Source organism: Amblyomma mixtum, chromosome 3 (assembly GCF_055824585.1).
Source record: "Amblyomma mixtum isolate Tamu chromosome 3, ASM5582458v1, whole genome shotgun sequence".
NCBI lineage: Eukaryota > Metazoa > Arthropoda > Arachnida > Ixodida > Ixodidae > Amblyomma > Amblyomma mixtum.
The window spans coordinates 242,204,262-242,223,272 of NC_143014.1; the positions used below are offsets into that span (position 1 = coordinate 242,204,262).

Here is a 19,011-nt window from a genome sequence, read left to right on the forward strand (position 1 = left end):
CCGATCACATCTTGCGCAATGAAATTATCATAACACGCGCACTGACTGCTGGCGTAGGTGACGAGAGGCCCAGCGATGGGCTCACGGATGCGCTTTTTTTTGTTTGCTAAAGCACGATTGGGCGGTCGACAGCTATGCTGCAACCAGCATGCGCTGTTAGGTCATTCGCTCGTTGTCAAGAAGGAAAGGAAGCCGTTAAGAATTTTTTTAATTGGTCCTGACACTGTTATTGCCTCACCCTGTTTACTCACCATTGCTTGGGAGGCCGTCGTGACGTCATGATGCCGACATGCTGAGATCGAAAATGAACGCAAGATACTCTGAGGTTTATTACTGAGGGTCGTGCTAAATTCATATGCGGGTTATTAGGCGAATGAAAGCCTTTCGCATGACTATATTCGACGTAGTTAGAGTCCAGTGTAGCTAGAAAAGGACGTTGCTTTCCACATACGATTCATCGGGACAAACGCTCGACGTTGTGTAAATATCGTTTGGCTGCACCGCCACCAAGGGCTGTTAAAACTTTATGGCCGAGCAGTTGAAATATAAAGTAAAATGTTCTGAACTTCAGTCGTGTACATTTGCTGGCCCCAGCATTGCAAAAAAAGAAACTGGTAAATTTGTTGACAATACATTTATTGCCTTGTTATAAAACTAGCAAATTTTTCTAATCATCTAGACATGGGAAAGCTCCGAACACATTCGCAAACACGTACAATTAATCGCAAGCAAATTTCAAATTAATTCCATCACCAGCTGATGCACGGCACACCCGTTGAAATTCCGGCCTGTCCCACCGGGAACGTAAGTTCCTTCTGCTTTCCGACAGCTGACACTATTAGTTTGTTTCGATGTATATGTTGAAAATGGGGCTTGTGCTATATTGCAAGGATATGATGTTCTCACAGGACATGTCTGATAGAGCATGTGGTGTCCTCTTCGTTTTGTGTTTTCTTATCGAGTGCTACTTGTCGTCATGTTAGGTAGACGGAAATGGATACCAAGGCGACCAAGTTACTACTGCCTACGGTGTTATTTTGCAGCAATGCTTAGGTAGGATTGCACTACGTAAATTATTTGTGAAAATAAAAATAATTAATGCATGAGCTTACCGACTGTCATTAGTGTCATGCGTGAAAGTCGCCCTTTCTTCTGCTGTACTGACAATATATTTTCTCGCGCAGCTGCGTTGGGTTATAAACGAAGGTTTTATTGCTCAGGAGTGCTCAGATAGCACTCTGAGTTGAATGTACAAAGGAAGATATTTAAAAATGTCCGAATTTTATTCCGTTTTCTTCTTACATGACGTGGCATACGATTTTTTAAGTGACATCGTCTTTGCGTAATAATTGTATTATGTATTAAGTGCCTTAGGCCCTCTCTTTTTCTAACTTCGGCTGGTCAAAAGCACACAGATAGAAAGGAAAAGGAACAGCATCTTCATAATTTTCTTAGCCAAGGATCGCTTATGCGCATGAAGTAGAATTCATTGGATGCTTATTGGACCCGTACACCATTCGTTTTGGACTCGCATAATAAACTAAATGAGTAACATGCTCAAAGAATGATGTCGGAAGCTACACAGACTGACCAAATATACGTTTCTTTGACATTCTTGCGGGGTATAACTGCTGCATTTTTAGGCAGTGCAGACGGGCTATGATTGATCAAGCAGCCGTAGTTTTCATAATCCTAGTCACTTGTGCTGGTACCGCGTGCTTGCCGCATTTTCCGGTGTTGAATCAGATTAAGGCGATTTTACTAGGAGGGTGCGGTGGACATGATCCTTTGTGCATTATAGCCCACGCAGCTGGAAATTTGCTGAGAAGACAGCCGTTCCCTTCTGATGAAAAAATAATCCCTTGTCGAGTGAGGTCGGTCAGGCGTCGCGTTAACGATCTCAAGCTTGTAGGGTAGGCTAACTCCGGAACCATAATGAAGCTGCTGAAAATTGATAGGACTTTTGTTGTTAAGAAGAGTTTGGCATACATAATTTTCAAAGTGCACTCTGAAACTCCATCGATCGTTTGTTACGAGACCGAGTAAATGTTACTCTTGTAGTATATATGCTACTGTAAATATACTCTTACACTAAAGTGTATTCGAATAGACTAAAATTTTTTAATGCGTTAAAATATTGCTTTAGTTGTTGCGTACTAGTAAAATGCAAAGCATACCATAAATAATAAAAAAGTAGCCGTATGTCAACACTCATAGGTTTTCTATAGCCAATTCGGTATGCCGTTTCTAAGAATATGAAAGCGCTGTGTGCCTGTAAGTTTTAGTGAGTGCGACTACCATGCAGATACCATGGATACCATGGTTCATTGGCAACTGTATATTATATCCTTCACATTCCGTGTAAAGGCTTTCCGATAGCTGCGTGTACCCTGCCGTCGTTTTATTAAATGCGGTAGAGGCTAACAAGAAAAAAAGAGGGCTGGCTTGATTTTTACCCTGCGTGTCTGTTCAGGCAGTGCGCTCCGGATAAGGTTGTCCGATTTGGTGATTTTCGAGTGCGTAAGCTGAACGCCGGTCTCAGGCAAATCAGAGCTTCTGCTCGTCTACTGTTAGTACTCCCGCGCAATGGCTGTCACGTTTGCTACCAAAGCCTATGAGCGAAGGGAATTGCATGTTACACTAATCAGTAGCAGTCGTAGAGGCAGTTAGGGGAAATATAAAAGCAACTAGGTGAAAAATGCGATATGGCAGAGCGCTCACAAATTCTATTCTATTCTATCCTACGGCCCACGTCTATACGAAGCTTTCGTTGCCAAGCAGAGTCAGGGTCGTCTTTGTGTCCGATGTGGAGTCGTCGTCTTCCTGAATCACGTCGGAAGTCTCTGTCTGCGATAAAGAAGAGTAGGACATGTACTCGGAACGCGTATACGCCGGCTACCGCTGCGCTTACCTTTTCATATCGAGGTAGCAGCCCCAGTTTTCTCCAGAGAGACAGGAAAATGTCGCTTGTCAACTGTTCGTGACCCTCTTTCAGTTCTCGTCCACCTAAGGGTTGGAAGAACGAAAATATGCACAAGCGCGAAGTACAGGAACTTGGGAGGGGCAGTTTCCGTACGATTATAGAGGTGTGATGCAAGGGAGGGAGAGAGAAAGGAAAGGCGCGCTGGTATGCCGAAGCGCAGCGCCTGGTCTGCATTATGTACACACACAGAATGGGGAAGCAAGGAAGCTAGAATTATGATTGTATCGATTACGCATGCAATGAACCATTTGCTTACTTTCGAGCTCAAATATTTACATCATCGCTTCGCAAGCGCTTTTTGAACACGCGCAGTGACATACTTAGAACACAGCGAAACACCTAACATTCTATGTTAGGTGTTTGGATAGGTTACTGCATGCGCAGTCGTCCATTTAAACTGATATTTCAACTGCGTTGCTGTATGCTGTGCAACGCATCAATGTGGAGCGTGCAACGTGGAAAAAACAATTAGCTTGATTTTTCACCAAGTGGCATTTTATTCTCTAAATCGCTTCGTTAAACAAGTTCTAGCCAATGTTTGGCTTGGGCTTAAATGGAAGGTATCGTAGCGCGTCGCGGTTTCTCTAGGAGAACGAAATATAGAAAACTTCCCACTTGATTTCGCCTCTTATGTCGGGCATGTACGTCCTAAACTTCAGGTGTAGGGCAAGAATTGATGGATTCAAGCTCAGCCCGGTGCGCGGATCGTTCAGGGAGAATCTGCCGGGTGCACTGAAAGGGGCATCGAAGGCTATGCGACTCTCTTGCTGATGAGAGCTTTATGTAGTAGGAAGTAGACCGGCCCTGTTGAGTAGGTATGGTGTCCACGAAGTTGGTATTTACGTATTGCATCATACCAATATTATAGCGCTTGAGTTATCCTTGGTCGCTCCTGAGGAGGTGTCCAGTGACTTTCTTGAGGAGAGGTTGCGATTCCCGCAAGTTGAATCCAGTTCGACAGCGTTTTTTTCTAGAAAATTTAACCTCACATGTGTATTTCCTTTTTATCATGATCTGTTCGAACTCCTTGAAGACAGTGTCATCTGCAAGGTTTACCTATTGATGACTGGATATTCAAAAATGCTTATATTTTTAAGATAAGCTGTCCGTGTAATGGCTATCTTTCCGTAAGAAAACCTTCTTAATTGAGGTGGCAAATGAGTTGATATCTCGTGCGCTTTGGAACTTTGGCTGGGGCTGCATTCGACAACGTTTAAAGTGCTGTTAATCCACTGTCTAGCCGTATAGTTTTGTCAGGGGCAACTTGTCAGTAGTAGTCCAGAAATGAAGATCTCGATACTGTGGCTGGCATCTGTCTTCGGCATGGTCTACAAGTTGAATGTCGATGACGCCGCATTTTGTAGATAACTCAGCCATTGTAAAAGTTGTTGCACTAAAAATGTAAGGACTTACAAGGCTTGAACTCTGATCTTCTGGGAGTCATATCTGCTCTTCATCCGCAGTTCTATGCGCCGTTACCTTTGCTTAGCCGAACAGGAGTCTCTGAAGATTCGAAACGCCGTTGTTTTTTAACCAAGGTTACAACAAAGCTCTTCAGATGTGTCCTTCGTGGTAAACATAAGCTGATTGTCGCCATCCATGAGACAGTGTATAAGGCCAGACCTTGCCTATTATTAGGAGAACAGCGTTGTCAGCGTATGAAATCACGCTTGGTACTTGAAGTTCTCAGGAGGCGGAAACATTCAGAGTTGTGTTCTGAGGAAATGTCGGTCCTGACAGGTGTGGCAACAAAGAAGCTCGACCTTGCGGGAGGCTTTTGCAGGATGCTATTTTTTCAGCCTTTGAAGCACTCTTATGACTCAACTTTGATTCCTCCATTCAGTTTAACACGTTTTTGACGACTTCTAATGTCTTTCCTCTGCAGTGAACCTCTTTCCTTTGGAAGTTTACTGATAAAGAAAACATGCTTAAAAAACCCATATGGGTCTCTTCGGTCCTCCGTTGGCAGTGCCGAAGTAACAATTCACGGCGCGAACAATTCTCAACAGACACGCCGAACAAGGCTCTGGATTCTTCGTGCTTCACACTTAGGTTTCGAGGCTTAAAGAGCAACTGCATTACTTTTTGAGAATTTCGCAATATTCAAGTATTCAAATCTATATAGGCTGTAGGTGAAGCATGCCTAGTGTTCTTGCACTAACATTTAAAATAGTGATGCAATCGACGCTTGATTTTTGCGCTTCCCATCAAAGCACCGAAGGAGTGCGGGGAATTTCAATGTGAAGTCATGGAAGGTATGCTTTCAAATTACCGCTGCCGTCAGCCACACCCTGCCATGCCTCGTTGGAAGCTGGTAAACAACGCTCGGCGGGCTTTGCTTTCTGTGGCGTTGCTTTTTTTCCTTCAAAACAGGAGTTTATGCGTAGGAAATGTGCCGATACCTTCGATGACGTCATCAGGCGCCCCCTCAATTGGAGTTGCGCGCTGCGGAGAAGCTTGAAGACCGTCGCGATTTTAATTGGTGATTACGTCACCATTTCAAATGCTAGCCCAAAAAACTTCGTATGCTTTACCTGCAAGTTTCACACATTCGACCATTTTAAGCTCGTCGATTTCTAAAACCTATCCAGTGGCCCTTTTATTCTTTTATCCTTCGCTACTTCGTCGTAAAGACTTCGTAATATTTTATGCCGTTAACTGAAGAAATGGTTCTCAGGCGTAGTAGGCTGGTTAACTGGATATTTGCAGCTAGTTTTTTTTGTCACCAATACCTCATTCAGAAGGTAAACTGCGATGTGGTAGTTTTCATGACTAAAGGAAAGACCACTTGATGGTATCTCCTGCACTTCCAGCCAGGCATAGCTTTTAAAGTACGTCGATGTATCCACTGTTTACAGACAACTTCGAAGTTATTCAACAAGGAACTCCAGTCGAGCATGGTTCCGCGAAACTTCCTCATTTCCAGCCCAGGGAGTTTTTCTGTTGACTTTGCTTTTTGCTGAGGTGTTCTTGGAACTTTATTAAACACCTGACGCACTCGAATTTCATCGGTCGCGTGTTGCGTTTCCGCGATTCTTCTCGACACATTAGACTTAGCTTAGCAAATGAACATCTCTATCACTTTCAGTTGCTTCTAGCTGGGCTTCAAACTGTTCAGTCATCAACCACCTCTTTGACTTTGTTCTCGACATCGCGTAGGGGTGTGTTCTTTTCCAAACATCATTTAAATTGTCCTGCAGCTCACCAACGGACTTATATGAAGAATACAACGGATAGTCAAGGTCGTTGAAGGCGTTTATGGCGGCTGCTGTAAGCGTCCATTCGTTTTGAGGCTTGCAAGCAGGATCGAGCCCGTTGCAAGGAAGGTAGTATTGCTAGTTGAGAAGGGAAGTAGATAGGTGACTACGATCCGATGAAGGCCGGCAGTGGTCGCTGTCTCCTTCGTTCTAACGTAGAGAAGCCTGGAGCCTTTTTCAATGATGTCTTATTCCGACTGCAGGCATGTTAGAAACGCCAAGAATGAAATCTTCTTGCTTGTAGCGCTTTCGGAGGTTTTCAACTTTCCTTCCGTCACCGCAGAGTGTCGTGTTTATGTATTCAGCATACCTTTGAGAGAAGGCCAGTGTCCAAGGCCCGCCAGATACACCGAGACAGCGGTGTTTGCTGGAACGTTAGACTATTGTTATTAAAATTAAGGCAGCATGCTGACAATGCCTTCGATGAAGTCTTCAGCTCATTTTATTTGCTGTTCAATTCTTGGGTAACAATCTCCAAGGGAGGCGTTGGAAAGGATATGAGCCGAAAACGAGTTGGTCTCTAAAGGTACGTATTTGACGTTTGTTTCATTGCACTCCTCAAGAATCAGTTTCGTTTCTTCCTCGCACAAGACCGTTCACACATTATCGCCGCTGAGAGCACAGCGTTCGTGCTTGCTGGGTTCTGCGAGCGCGGAATTCGTGCGCAAAATTGTACGCGACCTTGTGCCTGGAGCCGTGTATGGTTGCTTCGTACACGCTGTTCGGTTTTGTATCGGTTTCGTAGGGGTAGAATACTCACCTGTGAGAAAGCTGACCACCAAGCCGATCACGATAGTGAGCACCGCTGAAGACAAGACGCACCAGTTTGATGAGAACCGGTACAGCGGGAACACATCGTCATCGCTGCAATGTAGCACACAGATTTATGTAGAGTTCACACAGCCATTATAGTTCTGTGTAGCAGTGAGAACTCATGGCTGCCACAGCTCAGTTAGTTAAGTGTCGGCGCACTGGAAATTTGCTTTGAATCGGTAGAAAGTAGAAGGGAGATTCCTAATCCTCGGATAACAGAAATCGAACGCGAAAAACAGTTTAAGGACACGAACAAAGAGAGAGGCACTGAAAACCTCTGAATATTTTTGCAGGGGTGCGCTTAATAGCAGCTAAAATGTCGGGTCTTCCTTCCTGAAATGCCTTTATGTTGGTACATACCCAACAATTCTGGACAAAGGAATTTTTGAGAGGGAAACCGTTTATGACGCAGTTTTTTCCTATAACATTTCACTGTAGCAGTCAATATATCCACAGATCACGCGACGGCAGTCTCGCATTTTTTTCCTAATAATGTTTTTGCAATTGTCAAAAGCGTTCCCAATTGCTTTTCTATGGCAGTCGTAACTGTTCGATGCAATCGATGGAAACAATTCAAAAGAAAGATTTTGCTATATATGAGAAGAATGGGCCATTGCCTTCAATATTTCCATAACTGTACTTACATTGTCCAGTTTTCAAAATTTTTCTACGATAATGTTGGACATGTTTTCCAGGTGTGTTCCAATATTCGAAACTTTCAAATGGCGAACCGAATGTCCTTCTATTCTATTCGTGGAATGAATTAAATATTGCATGTTCAACATATTTCATTTCATTTCATTTCATTTCATTTATATTACCCTCAGGGCTTTCGCATTACAGAGGGGGTGGGACAGTGAAAAAAAACAATACATAGATAAAAAACAGGGCTATATATATGTACAATATTGAAAGATGCTAGAGACAGAGGACGAAAACATTGAAAACAAAAGTACAGGAGTAAAAAAATAAAAGGAATGCAAAAAAGAAACCTTATATAGTCTATATATGGGTAAACAACATATCACAATTGGTCTGATTCTAACAGTGCGAGTAATTTGCTTTTAAAACGCGCAGTGTCGCTAACACAGGTGGCTATGGGTGAAAGATTATTCCAGTCACGACATGTTTTAGGGAGGAAGGAATTAGAGCAGGCCACTGTGCGGCAGTGTGGAACAGCTACTTTTTGATTGTGGTCTATGCGAGGCGAGATGAAAGATGGTGCCTTTACACAGATGGCTTTCAGGCAAGGATTGTGATAGTAAATTTTATGGAAGAGGCAAATGCGTGTAAGCTTACGGCGAGTGGAGAGTAAGGAGAGTTTAAGATTAGATTTCATTTTTGTTACACTGGCAGTGCGATAATTCCAAACGAACCGAATAGGTTCTAAACGAATTCTAAACGAATATAATTCTAAACGAACCGAATAGGTTCGCAAGTTTTTGAATACTTTTCGAACAATTGACACAAAGTTCGAATAATGCTTGCCGTAATTTTCTTCCACGACTATTCCAATACAAGGACCACTCACGCCACGTGCCATGCTGCCGCTTTCGGTATGCGTGCGATGAAGGGTTCTGCGCCACGACGCGGTCCATTCGCGTGTACGTCGTTCACAATGCTCATACATGTCCTCAGAGATAGGACGACGCTGTAGGATGCATACAGGTTCAGCGACCCAGGCCTTGATGCCCAATCTCGGAGGCCACGGCTCATACGTAACTTTCGCCCGTCCTATGTGGCACTAGTCTAATCTCTCCGTTATCGACAGCAAAAGGCACTTTTCCTATGCGTATAACTTACCGATGATCGAGTTATCGTACTGAGTTCATGTTGCGGTAAGTGTTGCGGTAAGTAATGGAGGCAAGTGTTGCGTCTTTTAACTGCTATAACTGCGTAAGTAATAGCGCCATACCGTTCCCTGTTTCACACAATTGCTCTTTGAATATTTGCACCCGAAGCGAAAATTCGTAGCAGTATTCGATGCATATACGGTTCGGTTCTCTCACTATTCGATTTGTATTCGATTCGGCAGCAAAGCTACAGTATTTGAGTTCGGTTCGATATAGAAATTCGCACACCTTTACTATTTTACCCTAATGTTATCGAAGTGTAGAGTCTGTGAGCTGTCTTTGCAAATATTTTCTAGCAGGTTTTCGTGTGACTTCTCCATACACTGGCAGCACCTAGCCTTCATGCCCACCGCTGTTTTTAACTAAATCAAATGTTTTCTCGTAGTGCATTGCAGCCATAAACAGGGACACGCTGCATTTTGCGCATTTCTCGGTCACTCGCTTGATGGTATGCATGCTTATCGAGTACCCTTTCTGAAAATAAGTCTACTCTGAGGTTTGTTGGAGTACAATGCTGCTCAGATTTTCTTATCAAACGCGTTAGTAATACTTCACTGAGAACCCACAGACAGGAGTCTAGTGGGTTTAAAAATTTTAAGATTGTTAAATTTTTCTTATGTAGTACTATGCGAGAACGTCTTATGCGTTTGGTACACTTGTGGTTATGAGGAAATAATTATGCAAAGTACCAAGCCTTCTGAACAGAATATTTCCGCCGTCTTTGAGCAAAACTGCTGTTACTTGATCTATTTCTGCCCATTCTCCTGCTGGTATATTTTGGTATATTTTAGGGCTTTCCTTATTTCAGTTTCAGTTTAAACCAGAATACTTAGTTTTTCATTGATTTCTACTCATTTCTATGGGCATAACCATCTAGTTCGTTTTACTAATGGCAGTTTATCAAAGAACACTCCTATCACTTGAATATTGTGCATTGCGCATATTGGTAATCAGATTACTGTGTTTGTTTTTTAGTACGTACATTTGGTTTTTCACATAGCGCGGTTTTATCCGGTTTTCATCATAGTTTCAGTTTTTGTATGTCCAACGTTCTTGTAGAGAAATTTTCAATATTGGAAAATTGTAAGGTACTGTTATGGAAATATTGAAGTTAATGATCCATTCTTCCGATGTCAAGCAAAATATTTCTTTTAAAGATTTTCCATCGCTCTCATGGAGCAGTTAAGACTGCCATAGAAAACCAGCAGGGAGCGCTTTTCATGATACCAAAAACGCTAGTAGCAAACAAATGCAAGCATGCCGACGGGAGATGTGCGGATATATTGATTATTATAGTGAAGTCTTCCAATATATGAAAAAATTGCGTCCAAAAACTTTTTCTCCTTCAAAAATGTTTTTTTTTTCCACGATTGCTGGGCATGTTCTTCGTGTTATACTTTCGGAAGCAGCAAAGCGAAAACCTGGAGAAATTAGGTGTCAACCATGATGATGCCTACGACGCTGAATTTACGAAGGCATACGGCGAAGAAAAGACTAGCATGCCCTTTCTTTATTTCTCTTTCTGGCACCTTGGTTAATTTTGTGCAGTGAATATTTTATAATGTCGTTGTTCTTCCATTTTCATTCGATTACTGATTAATGTTGCTTATTATGCTAGAGTGGGCGTGCGTTTCTGGTCCGATACTTTCATATGATATCATATGGCTTAATATGGTTTGCTGGTGTACTGGCTAGCTACTTCAGCTCGTATAATATACGCTGTGCGAATAATTGATTAAGAAGTGACTCACAGCCTCTTCGTAATGCTGACCTACTTCGGCTTAGGTGAAACGTCTGTTTTCGAGCAAGTTCTTGTACAAGAGTACAATTTTCCCACTACCAACTCATTTATTCGCTTATTTTTGCAACTATCCGTATTTCTTTTTAAGTCTAGGCTAATCTGAGACATCGTGATTCTGTGGGCACTGCAATCAATTTTGCTTAAGACCTCTACATTTTGTATGATGCTGGGAATCGGCTCACATAATGGAGTCTGTTTTATATTTACTCTATCCATTCGGCTGTTCAAAAAGTTTGAGGTTAGAGCATTTCCACGAGCGAAAGTTTATTTTATTGATCGCTCTCTGTTTGACCTTGTCCTTGCTCATTTGCGGCGCTTACATTGGCTAAACACGTTTTCGTGGTTATTAGGGTGTTCCTTCTTTCCTTGACGCAAATTCTAATGTGGCTCTGTTCGGCCATGTGTGGAGTTCAGTATATAGTTTCGGGCTACCTTTCTTTTCTACATTCTTTCCGATTTTACATCGAATTCAACAGTCAAAATACAACGATACATTTTTACATTTGTTGCTGTGGTTTCGGCATCTTCATGGACCTTGTCCACCGTGTCATCTTTGTGATTTTATATTGACCTCCAGGACTCTACTGCCACAAACTTTGCGAGGATATTCAGAAAGTGTTATGTCTTGGGCTGTAACTTTTTTAATAAATTATAAGAGTGAGAGATGCCGCATTCGCATTAACGTTTTGAACGCCGCTTTTGCCAGACATGCGCAGTTTCGCCACCCGTGCACTAGTTTCTGCATGCCGTCGCAGAAGAATCGGTCGACGGCCCAGTGTACATTGACCTCTTTTTCCCACTTGACGCGTGTTTCTTTTAGATGCTCCTTTATCTTTGGAGACAACCAGATGTTCAATGGCGCTATATCCAGGCTGCCAGGTGATGGAAACAAGAGAGCCACCCCATTCCTCTATGACGACTCTCAGAGACTAGTGCACCGGTTATGGAAGTTCCTTGCAGCTGATGGGGACTATATAAAAAAATGGATGCCTGTTCCTGGGAAAGAAGGCATTCTATAGACTCAGTTTAATCTTTCTTTAGAAGTTTGCACCTTAATAAAACGTTACTTTCCTGGAGGCCAGACTGATTGAGAATTGCTCATATGACTTATTGAGCTTTATTACGACGAGGTGTGTATCCTTTACTTAATGGTGAAGATTCTATCTATGTTTCTCGCTATTTCTCTATGGATTGCAAACCGTGCTGTCTCTTCTGTCTGATCAGACAGGTCTTTAGAGGACAAGATGCGCCGGATGTTCAACGCTGTATATTCAAGCAGTATATAATAATTGCCACTTTTGTCTATGAGACGAAAGTTCGACAAATCATACCAAAGTCAAAGCAGACAAAAAAAAAAAACCAAAACACTCACTGCCCAGAAATGTCCCTATGCGATTATGCAACGCCCTCACACGAAGACCTTCAGCGGCATTGTGAATGAATGAACGAATGAATAAACAAAGAAATAAAACGGCATCAGCCTACATATTTTTCCTGATCATTCCAAGTGGACATGATCATTCTCAAAATAAGCTACTTGGACATAGACTTTGCACGTTAACGTAAAGCTTGAGTGCCATGGACTGCTACTTGGCCCTGAATGAACTTCCAGAAAATGTTGTTCTACTGCTACTAGCAGTGCGGACCGTAAGAAAAATATTCCGTCTTCCGTCGTGTACTGTATGATAGTTATTTGATTTCTGCGCTGTTTTATGTCTTGTGAGGACACGATGCAGTTACTTATTTGTGCATCAGTACCATTTTATCCGCTTCTGATGGGCTATGTGTGTCCCAAAATCGCCGTGTTGACATCAGTGTAACCTGATAAATAATAACAGATAAAATTTCCAAGCTTTCTTCAAAATATGAATTCGTAGAAGTGAAGCCTTTGCGGGCGTAAGCTTTTATACACCTTGAAGACTACTGAAAAGGCAGTGCAGTTTGGTTCAGAGAGATCAGTAAAATTACCTCCCAGAAATGCGGTCAGTATATCAAAGTAGTTAAACAATGAGCTCTTTTAACCTTTCGAGATTCACTCCTCCTACAAACAAGGCTCACCTGTGAACGCTGGGTAGGGATGGCGTGTGCATTGCCATCGAGCTTGAATTAACGGGGCAAAATTCCGTGGTGAGTGGCATTAACGGAGCCCGGATTCCGTAATAGATCTTCCCGAACATCTGCCAGAACTGAAGTGCTGTCGTAAGGAGCGTTCCCGCAACTACGCCCTGCAGAAGGAAAGGTATAGCAAAAACGTCCAGTGAGAACAGTGAATATGAGGTAGTTAAATAAAACACAACTGCCTAGGGAGAATTTCTCCATTACCTTGCTGTTCGCCCATGGAAAGAGGAACGCCAAAAGAAACATTCCGACAAACGGACCGGAGGCACCGTTGTGCATTATAACGACCACCTGCAGACAAAAAAAGAGGACATATGAATAATCCGTGGTGCGTCTTAAAGCATAAAATGAAAGGCCCGTCAGCTTACCCGAACTGCGGATCCCAAGTGAGGCACAATCAGTGAATAGATGGTCATCATAATTCCAAAAAGGAATGCTAGGGGAGAAAGAAGAAAGCGATGAGTGGTTAATAACAACAACAACAGAGTACAAGTAAACAAAACACGAGCACTCCTTTAGGTGTCTAAAAATAATTGCATAACGTGGGATTGAAATCCGAAGTTTGAAACGTTGACCTTCCCACTTGTAGCCTCTATAGCTTCAAATTAGGTTTTATCCGAAGCATTTTCACAACCCCCTTTCCCCGTAAGCTGCTTCTTGAAGCGCGATTTCTGGATATGAATCTTCAAAGGCAGTCGGCGTGTCCACAAAAGCAGTAGAACAAAAAAGGCACTCCTAGCGCATGTTCTTGGGCACGAATCATAGGATGTTGATATCCAGTGATTTGAAAGCGAAAAATTTGACTTCCACTTCAATTATTCCCGCAGTTATTTCACAGTGGCAGTTTTGAAACAAATAATATTGTGCTGATTCAGCAGGAGTCCCTGTGAATGCATGGGCGCAGGACAAACGACTGTGAATCGAGTGACAATACTGATTTTTTTTCAAAGAAATTGCAGTGCTTTCTCTGCTCAAGTAAATCTGCAGTCCTACCAAATAAGTTAGATTACAAAAATTTAGTCTGACATATGCTGAAAATTAATTTAGAAACGATCGTAAACTGGTGTTTTGTGTGAAAAAATAGCCGCGGTAAAGCGGTAGACATTGTTGCAGGTACCTCGCCACTTATTGCAGTGTAGTTGCCAGGGCCACTATCTTACGGTCGTCTAGAAATAAGCAAGTTATAATAAACTGCACTAGCGCCTCAGTGTTCTTTCTTTTTTCTACAAAGTTTTCATCGGAACAGCCGAAAAACCTTTGGAAAACCAAACTTGTGTTGAGCGCAGTTAAATTCATCCCTTTGTTCATTTCAGTCACACCTCAGGCGTCTGCATGAGACTGTTATCCTTGCCGATAACTTGCGATCAGAGCGAACGCTAAATAACTCATGTAGTTTAGGTTTTCACCTGCAAAAATGTTGAAGCTGCTATTCGTATATAATACTTTGAAGAAGGGTTGGAAACCGTGCCAACCTGCAGCCGGCAAGATTACGGATTTTCATAAAATGCTTTTAATGTGCAAGGAAAATTTAAAAAGAAATGTCTGCGCTAACGCACCAAGTCCTTTAGTTAAGTGGCTTGCTGTGTTCTCTTCGAGTCTGACGAACGTAGAGACGACGTCCATATAGCAGACAGCTGCCTGAGAGTTTATAATTGATGAGATTGTGCTGAAAAATAGATGCGAAAAGTGTATTTACGTGTACCGGACAGTTCACAGTTAATGAAGTACTGCTTACAAATGCAAGTAAACATTATTTGCATAATACCTTGTGGCTGCGCTTACGACACCGGTAAGAAAAAGGCCAGAAAAACACGGAAAATTAAATAAGTGTTCTTTGACGTAGTACGGCAGGATCTGAAAAAGAGAGAAGGAAACTGATCAAGAACATATTGCCGTAGCGGCTGAATGGACCAAGAGGGGTGTGTGTAATACACGAATCCGTATTTACTTTAAGCGCTACGATCGAAGACTAAACAAATATACTACCTCATCGTACTTCTTGATTGCGCCGGCCAACAAAGGATCGCAGTCTCGGTACCAATAGATTAAGGCCATGGCCATTAGTCCTATGACGGTCATGTAGACGATATTGAGTAACACACCAATGCACATCGTCCTGGAAGACACCAAGGTAATTAATCGTACACTGTAACCAAATCCGCTCCACCGAGGGCATGATGAGCACGTGCGGCCTGCTGCAGAGCGTAATAGAGCCTGTACGCGTGCTACTCATGAGCATGTGGAATCAGCTGGCTGGCGGAATAATACACGTCATTTGCACCGGTGCAAAGTAGCGCCTCGATCTCACCGCAGTGCAAAACGGTGAAGACAGGCGCAGGCCGACAGGCCAGTAAGAACCAGTTTCAGGCTCATGAAGATCTGAATTTTCGTTTCAGTGCTCTTGTTATCGGAATTTTATGTATCCAAGATCAAGAAGTAGCATCTGTTTACGCTTTAAAATCCCTGATGAACCAATTGCGTTTTGCCCGGTGACATAAGCAACTTGACCTGAAAAGGAAGAGACGGATATGATTAGGCAATCTTTACTGTGGTTTCTGTTGCTTGCCATGTATCAAAGCGTAAGTACAATGTTAGACAATGTGATCCCCTGTGTGAAAGCCAGGCGGAATAAACTGATATACATCAGAAAGCCTGGTGGACTTCGCAACAGGGGCGCAGCATATCTGGTTTAGTTTCGTATGCTTATAGTCATGACGTCATGCACGCTGGTCCTGCTGGTGGCGGTTGTTAGGAAGAAACAGGAACGAGAAAGCAGGCCGGTGAAATGGGTGTTTCGAGAACCCTGTTCAGTGCGTGAAGTCGCGGATTGAAAGTAACGGGAACAGAAGGAGCAAAAGAAAATAAAAACACCCACAATCAAGAACGCAATCAAGAGAACGCAAAAGGAGTGCCGCGTGTTGAGCGAAGCCAGGTGGAGAATTGATATGGACGTAGACAGATCAAGTTTTAAAGGCAGTGTAAGTGCACCCGAGCTCTAAAAATGCGTCGAGAAAAAGAAGCAGGTGTAGTAAGTCTAAAGCGGCTGTGGCGGGAGAAAATATACGCACAAAGAATTGGGGGCGACACTTAAGCTCCGCGGCAAGGGTAGGACGTGGTAGCATATTCGGTTAATTACCATATATGCAGAAGGCCATTCTCTACTTCAAATTCATAGATCTCAGGGAGTCATCATGCCCCTCCTGGTGCAGTGGTGCAGCGGTTAAGCGATGAGCCATTGCCTTGCGATGGTATGAGCTCCCAGCAGTGGGCCTTGTGCGGCCTAGGTTGGTCTTCCCGAGCGACCAATCATTAATTTAACTGCCACCTGCCATGGTGGGCAGTTTGCTCACTATCCGGTGGTGACACTATCCGGTGGGCAGTTTTTGATGATGCTGCAAGGTCACGTGACCTAGGTGGCCCACCTCCCACCTGGGTTGCTCTCTGGGCACCACCTGCCAGAGTGATGTTCGTAATTTTTCACTCACAACGCCGACAACGGATTTTTTGGCCTTTAACGCTCTCGCGTTAGTATTTTATAGCAGAGAGAGGCAAAGTGTGCGATTATTTATAGTAGAGGGCAATAATGCTGTGTAATATATTGGGAACTCGTAAAATAGGTCTCTGGCGTCCCCGGAGCGTTGAAGGGGCATAGGAGGCTCTAGGCGGAAAGATAGCGTCATGCTCGGAGAAAGTGAACAGTCTAAAAAGGCCGTACCGTGGGTTAGAATTTTACGCCGCTTCTGAACGCCACTGACCACATTTCTCTGTTTGAACGTTTGTTTCAGAAATATTACATGCGTCGGGAGACAATTTGAGTGAAGCAGAGAGCGTGTAAGCCGCCCTTGGCAGCCGTCATTATTATGCGGAGGTCTTGTCGGAAGACTATACGGCTAGGAGGAGAGAAGGAGGTGCGGTAGCAGAAAAGGTGACTTTGTCCTCAATGTGCGGAGAAAGACGAGACAGTCAGGGATAATATTAAACGGAGAATAGATAACGGGACAGTTGGGTCGAAGAAAACAGAGAAGTAGCTTTTCGAATTTGTGGGGAAAGTAAACGTCAAGAAAAGGAGCATTGATGAGACGAAAAAAATACTTAGTGGACTAAACTTTAGGCTCAGAAGTTAGTTTCGTGTGTACGGTTTGCGAGAGGGAGAAGTTTTCTGTCATGGCTTTCAATCTGAATTCACAACAGAGAAAAGACATTCGGAAATTAGCAGAGCGCTGTTATTTCCCCGTGGTTGACAATAATTTGCTCATACCGAAAAGTTGCACATTTTAAGCGTTAGTTTTGGAGACAGGGTTCCATATATTTTATTTCCTGTGATGAGTGCAAGTTTCTGGCGAGGATGAAAATATTTGCTTCGTGGGGTTTTGCTTCTAATGATTGAATTTAGTTACCTTTCGTGAATATTGTTATTTGCTTCTGCGTGCAGAAGTTAGTGCATTTGGTCGTTACGTTCAGTACATGGCATTTTGGGGCAACGTGCGCTGGGTATTGCTCTTACGCATTATTCTGGGTCTTGAATCAAGACGTGCGTCTTGAATCAAGGGTTCAAACGACACGAATAAACGCCCGAGGTATTTAGCGCCAAAGGAATATAGAAAAGATTTCGTTTGAGGCATTATTATTTTATATGATTGGGCGGACGGAAATATGAAGAACGCAGAATGACGCCGGCGGTACTTTGTTGATTTTTTTAAAAGTGGGCAAAAGTATAATGCGTAGTCAGTTTGCCAGCAAGGAGTGGTTTGCGATCGTAATGTGATGTGGGACACCTCTATGACGGTCCCGGTTCGCAGGGCGCAGTCTGGAATGGCGACCAAATCTGCCCACATGTTTCTTTTTTGTATCTCTTTGTGGCCCAAACTACTGTGTTTTCTCACTTTTCTGCTGGCGTACTTATAGATTTAGCGGGATGAAATGTTATGATTTTTATGACATTCGTATCGAAATATGTTTCATCATTTTTTCCTTTATGACGTGTCATAACATGTGGCAAGTGTTCTTCAGTGACTGTTTTTGGATATTGGTCATATTCCAGGCCTTTTTTTGGCTTTTTTTTGCACTTCATTCTTTGGAGTTGTTTTTACGAGGAGTGTATTCTTTTTCTATATAATTCTTCTTGAAAGATTTGCTGTGGAGTATATGGACCATCGCTGTTTTAAGGATATGCATAATGCCTGTCCTGTCAAAATTCAGGAGCCCTTTTCATGAATCTTCTTGGCGTCGAAATATGCTTTGCCTACTTCGCACCACCTTTCATCATTTTTTTTTCTGGCTACTCCGGACTTGCCTCATTCAATTCTTTGCTTCATCCATCGTTTTATTCGGGTGATCTTCACGCCACTTTTGCTCTTCGTCAGCACCTCACCGCCTACCCAGTTCCATGAATCTCGTGGACAGCTTCACACATTCTACGTGTATCCTGGAAACACGTTACATCACATCGCTTTCTCGTTACAGTTTCTGCTACCAGCAGTTGCAGCACCCGTGGCGTCATGACAAAACCGCAGCAAACTAACAAGCCGAGAACTAAGAGGCAGCGTTGGCAAAGATAGGTCGCTCGATCGAAGTGTCAGCTAAGATTATTGAGGAACTTCGATTTGATTCGGACTTACTTCCACGCTAACACATGGGGAAGTCCCTGCTGTTTTGATGTTTGAGGCTACATGTGCAAACAATGTCTGCCTGTGGTAACAATGTATGTTCTCATGTACTTATAGCTTGTTGCCCGCTGTGGTGGCTAGGCGGCTTTGGCGTTCGGCTGCTGATCCCAAGGTCACGGGTTGGATCCTGGCCGCGGCGGCCGTGTTTCGGTTTGGTTGGTTGGCTTGGTTTATGGGGGTTTAACGTCCCAAAGCGACTGAGGCTATGAGGGACGCCGTGGTGAAGGTCTCCGGAAATTTCGACCACCTGGAGTTCTTTAACCTGCACTGACAACGCACAGCACACGCGCCTCTAGAATTTCGCCTCCATCTAAAACCGCCGTGGCCGGGATCGAACCCGCGTCTTTTGTATCAGCAGCCGAGCACCATAACCACTGAGCCACCGCGGCGGCCGTGTTTCGATGACGGCAAATTGCAAAAACGCCCGTGTGTTGTGCGATTTCCGCCCATGTTAAAGAACTCCAAATGGTCTAAACTAACCCGGAGCCCTCCGTTACGGCGTCCCTTATATGTGCCGCAT

At 43.3% G+C, this 19,011-nt stretch overlaps 2 protein-coding genes across 4 annotated transcripts in view; one reads left to right on the top strand and one right to left on the bottom strand.

Annotated features, from left to right (window-relative positions):
• The window catches only part of LOC149354193 (zinc finger CCHC domain-containing protein 24-like), a 170,206-nt gene that overhangs the window by 69,023 nt on the left and 82,172 nt on the right, over positions 1 to 19,011 (top strand). The window contains exon 4 of one of the 3 annotated variants that reach the window (XM_089583155.1): positions 11,528 to 11,965. The exons of the other annotated variants lie outside the window; for them this stretch is intronic. Within the exon in view, the coding sequence (XP_089439281.1) occupies positions 11,528 to 11,590 (63 nt within the window). The 3' untranslated portion in view covers positions 11,591 to 11,965. Of the gene's footprint in view, positions 1 to 11,527; positions 11,966 to 19,011 lie in introns of those variants that run through there. 3 annotated transcript variants of the gene reach the window in all.
• LOC149354195 (sodium-coupled monocarboxylate transporter 2-like) overlaps positions 881 to 19,011 on the bottom strand; it is a 72,690-nt gene continuing 54,559 nt past the window's right edge. The window contains exons 7-15 of the mRNA XM_089583153.1: positions 14,812 to 14,941; positions 14,591 to 14,679; positions 14,382 to 14,491; positions 13,194 to 13,261; positions 13,030 to 13,116; positions 12,766 to 12,932; positions 7,001 to 7,104; positions 2,912 to 3,006; positions 881 to 2,847 (exon numbers count right to left, since the gene is read on the bottom strand). Of these exons, the coding sequence (XP_089439279.1) occupies positions 2,755 to 2,847; positions 2,912 to 3,006; positions 7,001 to 7,104; positions 12,766 to 12,932; positions 13,030 to 13,116; positions 13,194 to 13,261; positions 14,382 to 14,491; positions 14,591 to 14,679; positions 14,812 to 14,941 (943 nt within the window). The 3' untranslated portion in view covers positions 881 to 2,754. The remainder of the gene's footprint in view (positions 2,848 to 2,911; positions 3,007 to 7,000; positions 7,105 to 12,765; positions 12,933 to 13,029; positions 13,117 to 13,193; positions 13,262 to 14,381; positions 14,492 to 14,590; positions 14,680 to 14,811; positions 14,942 to 19,011) is intronic.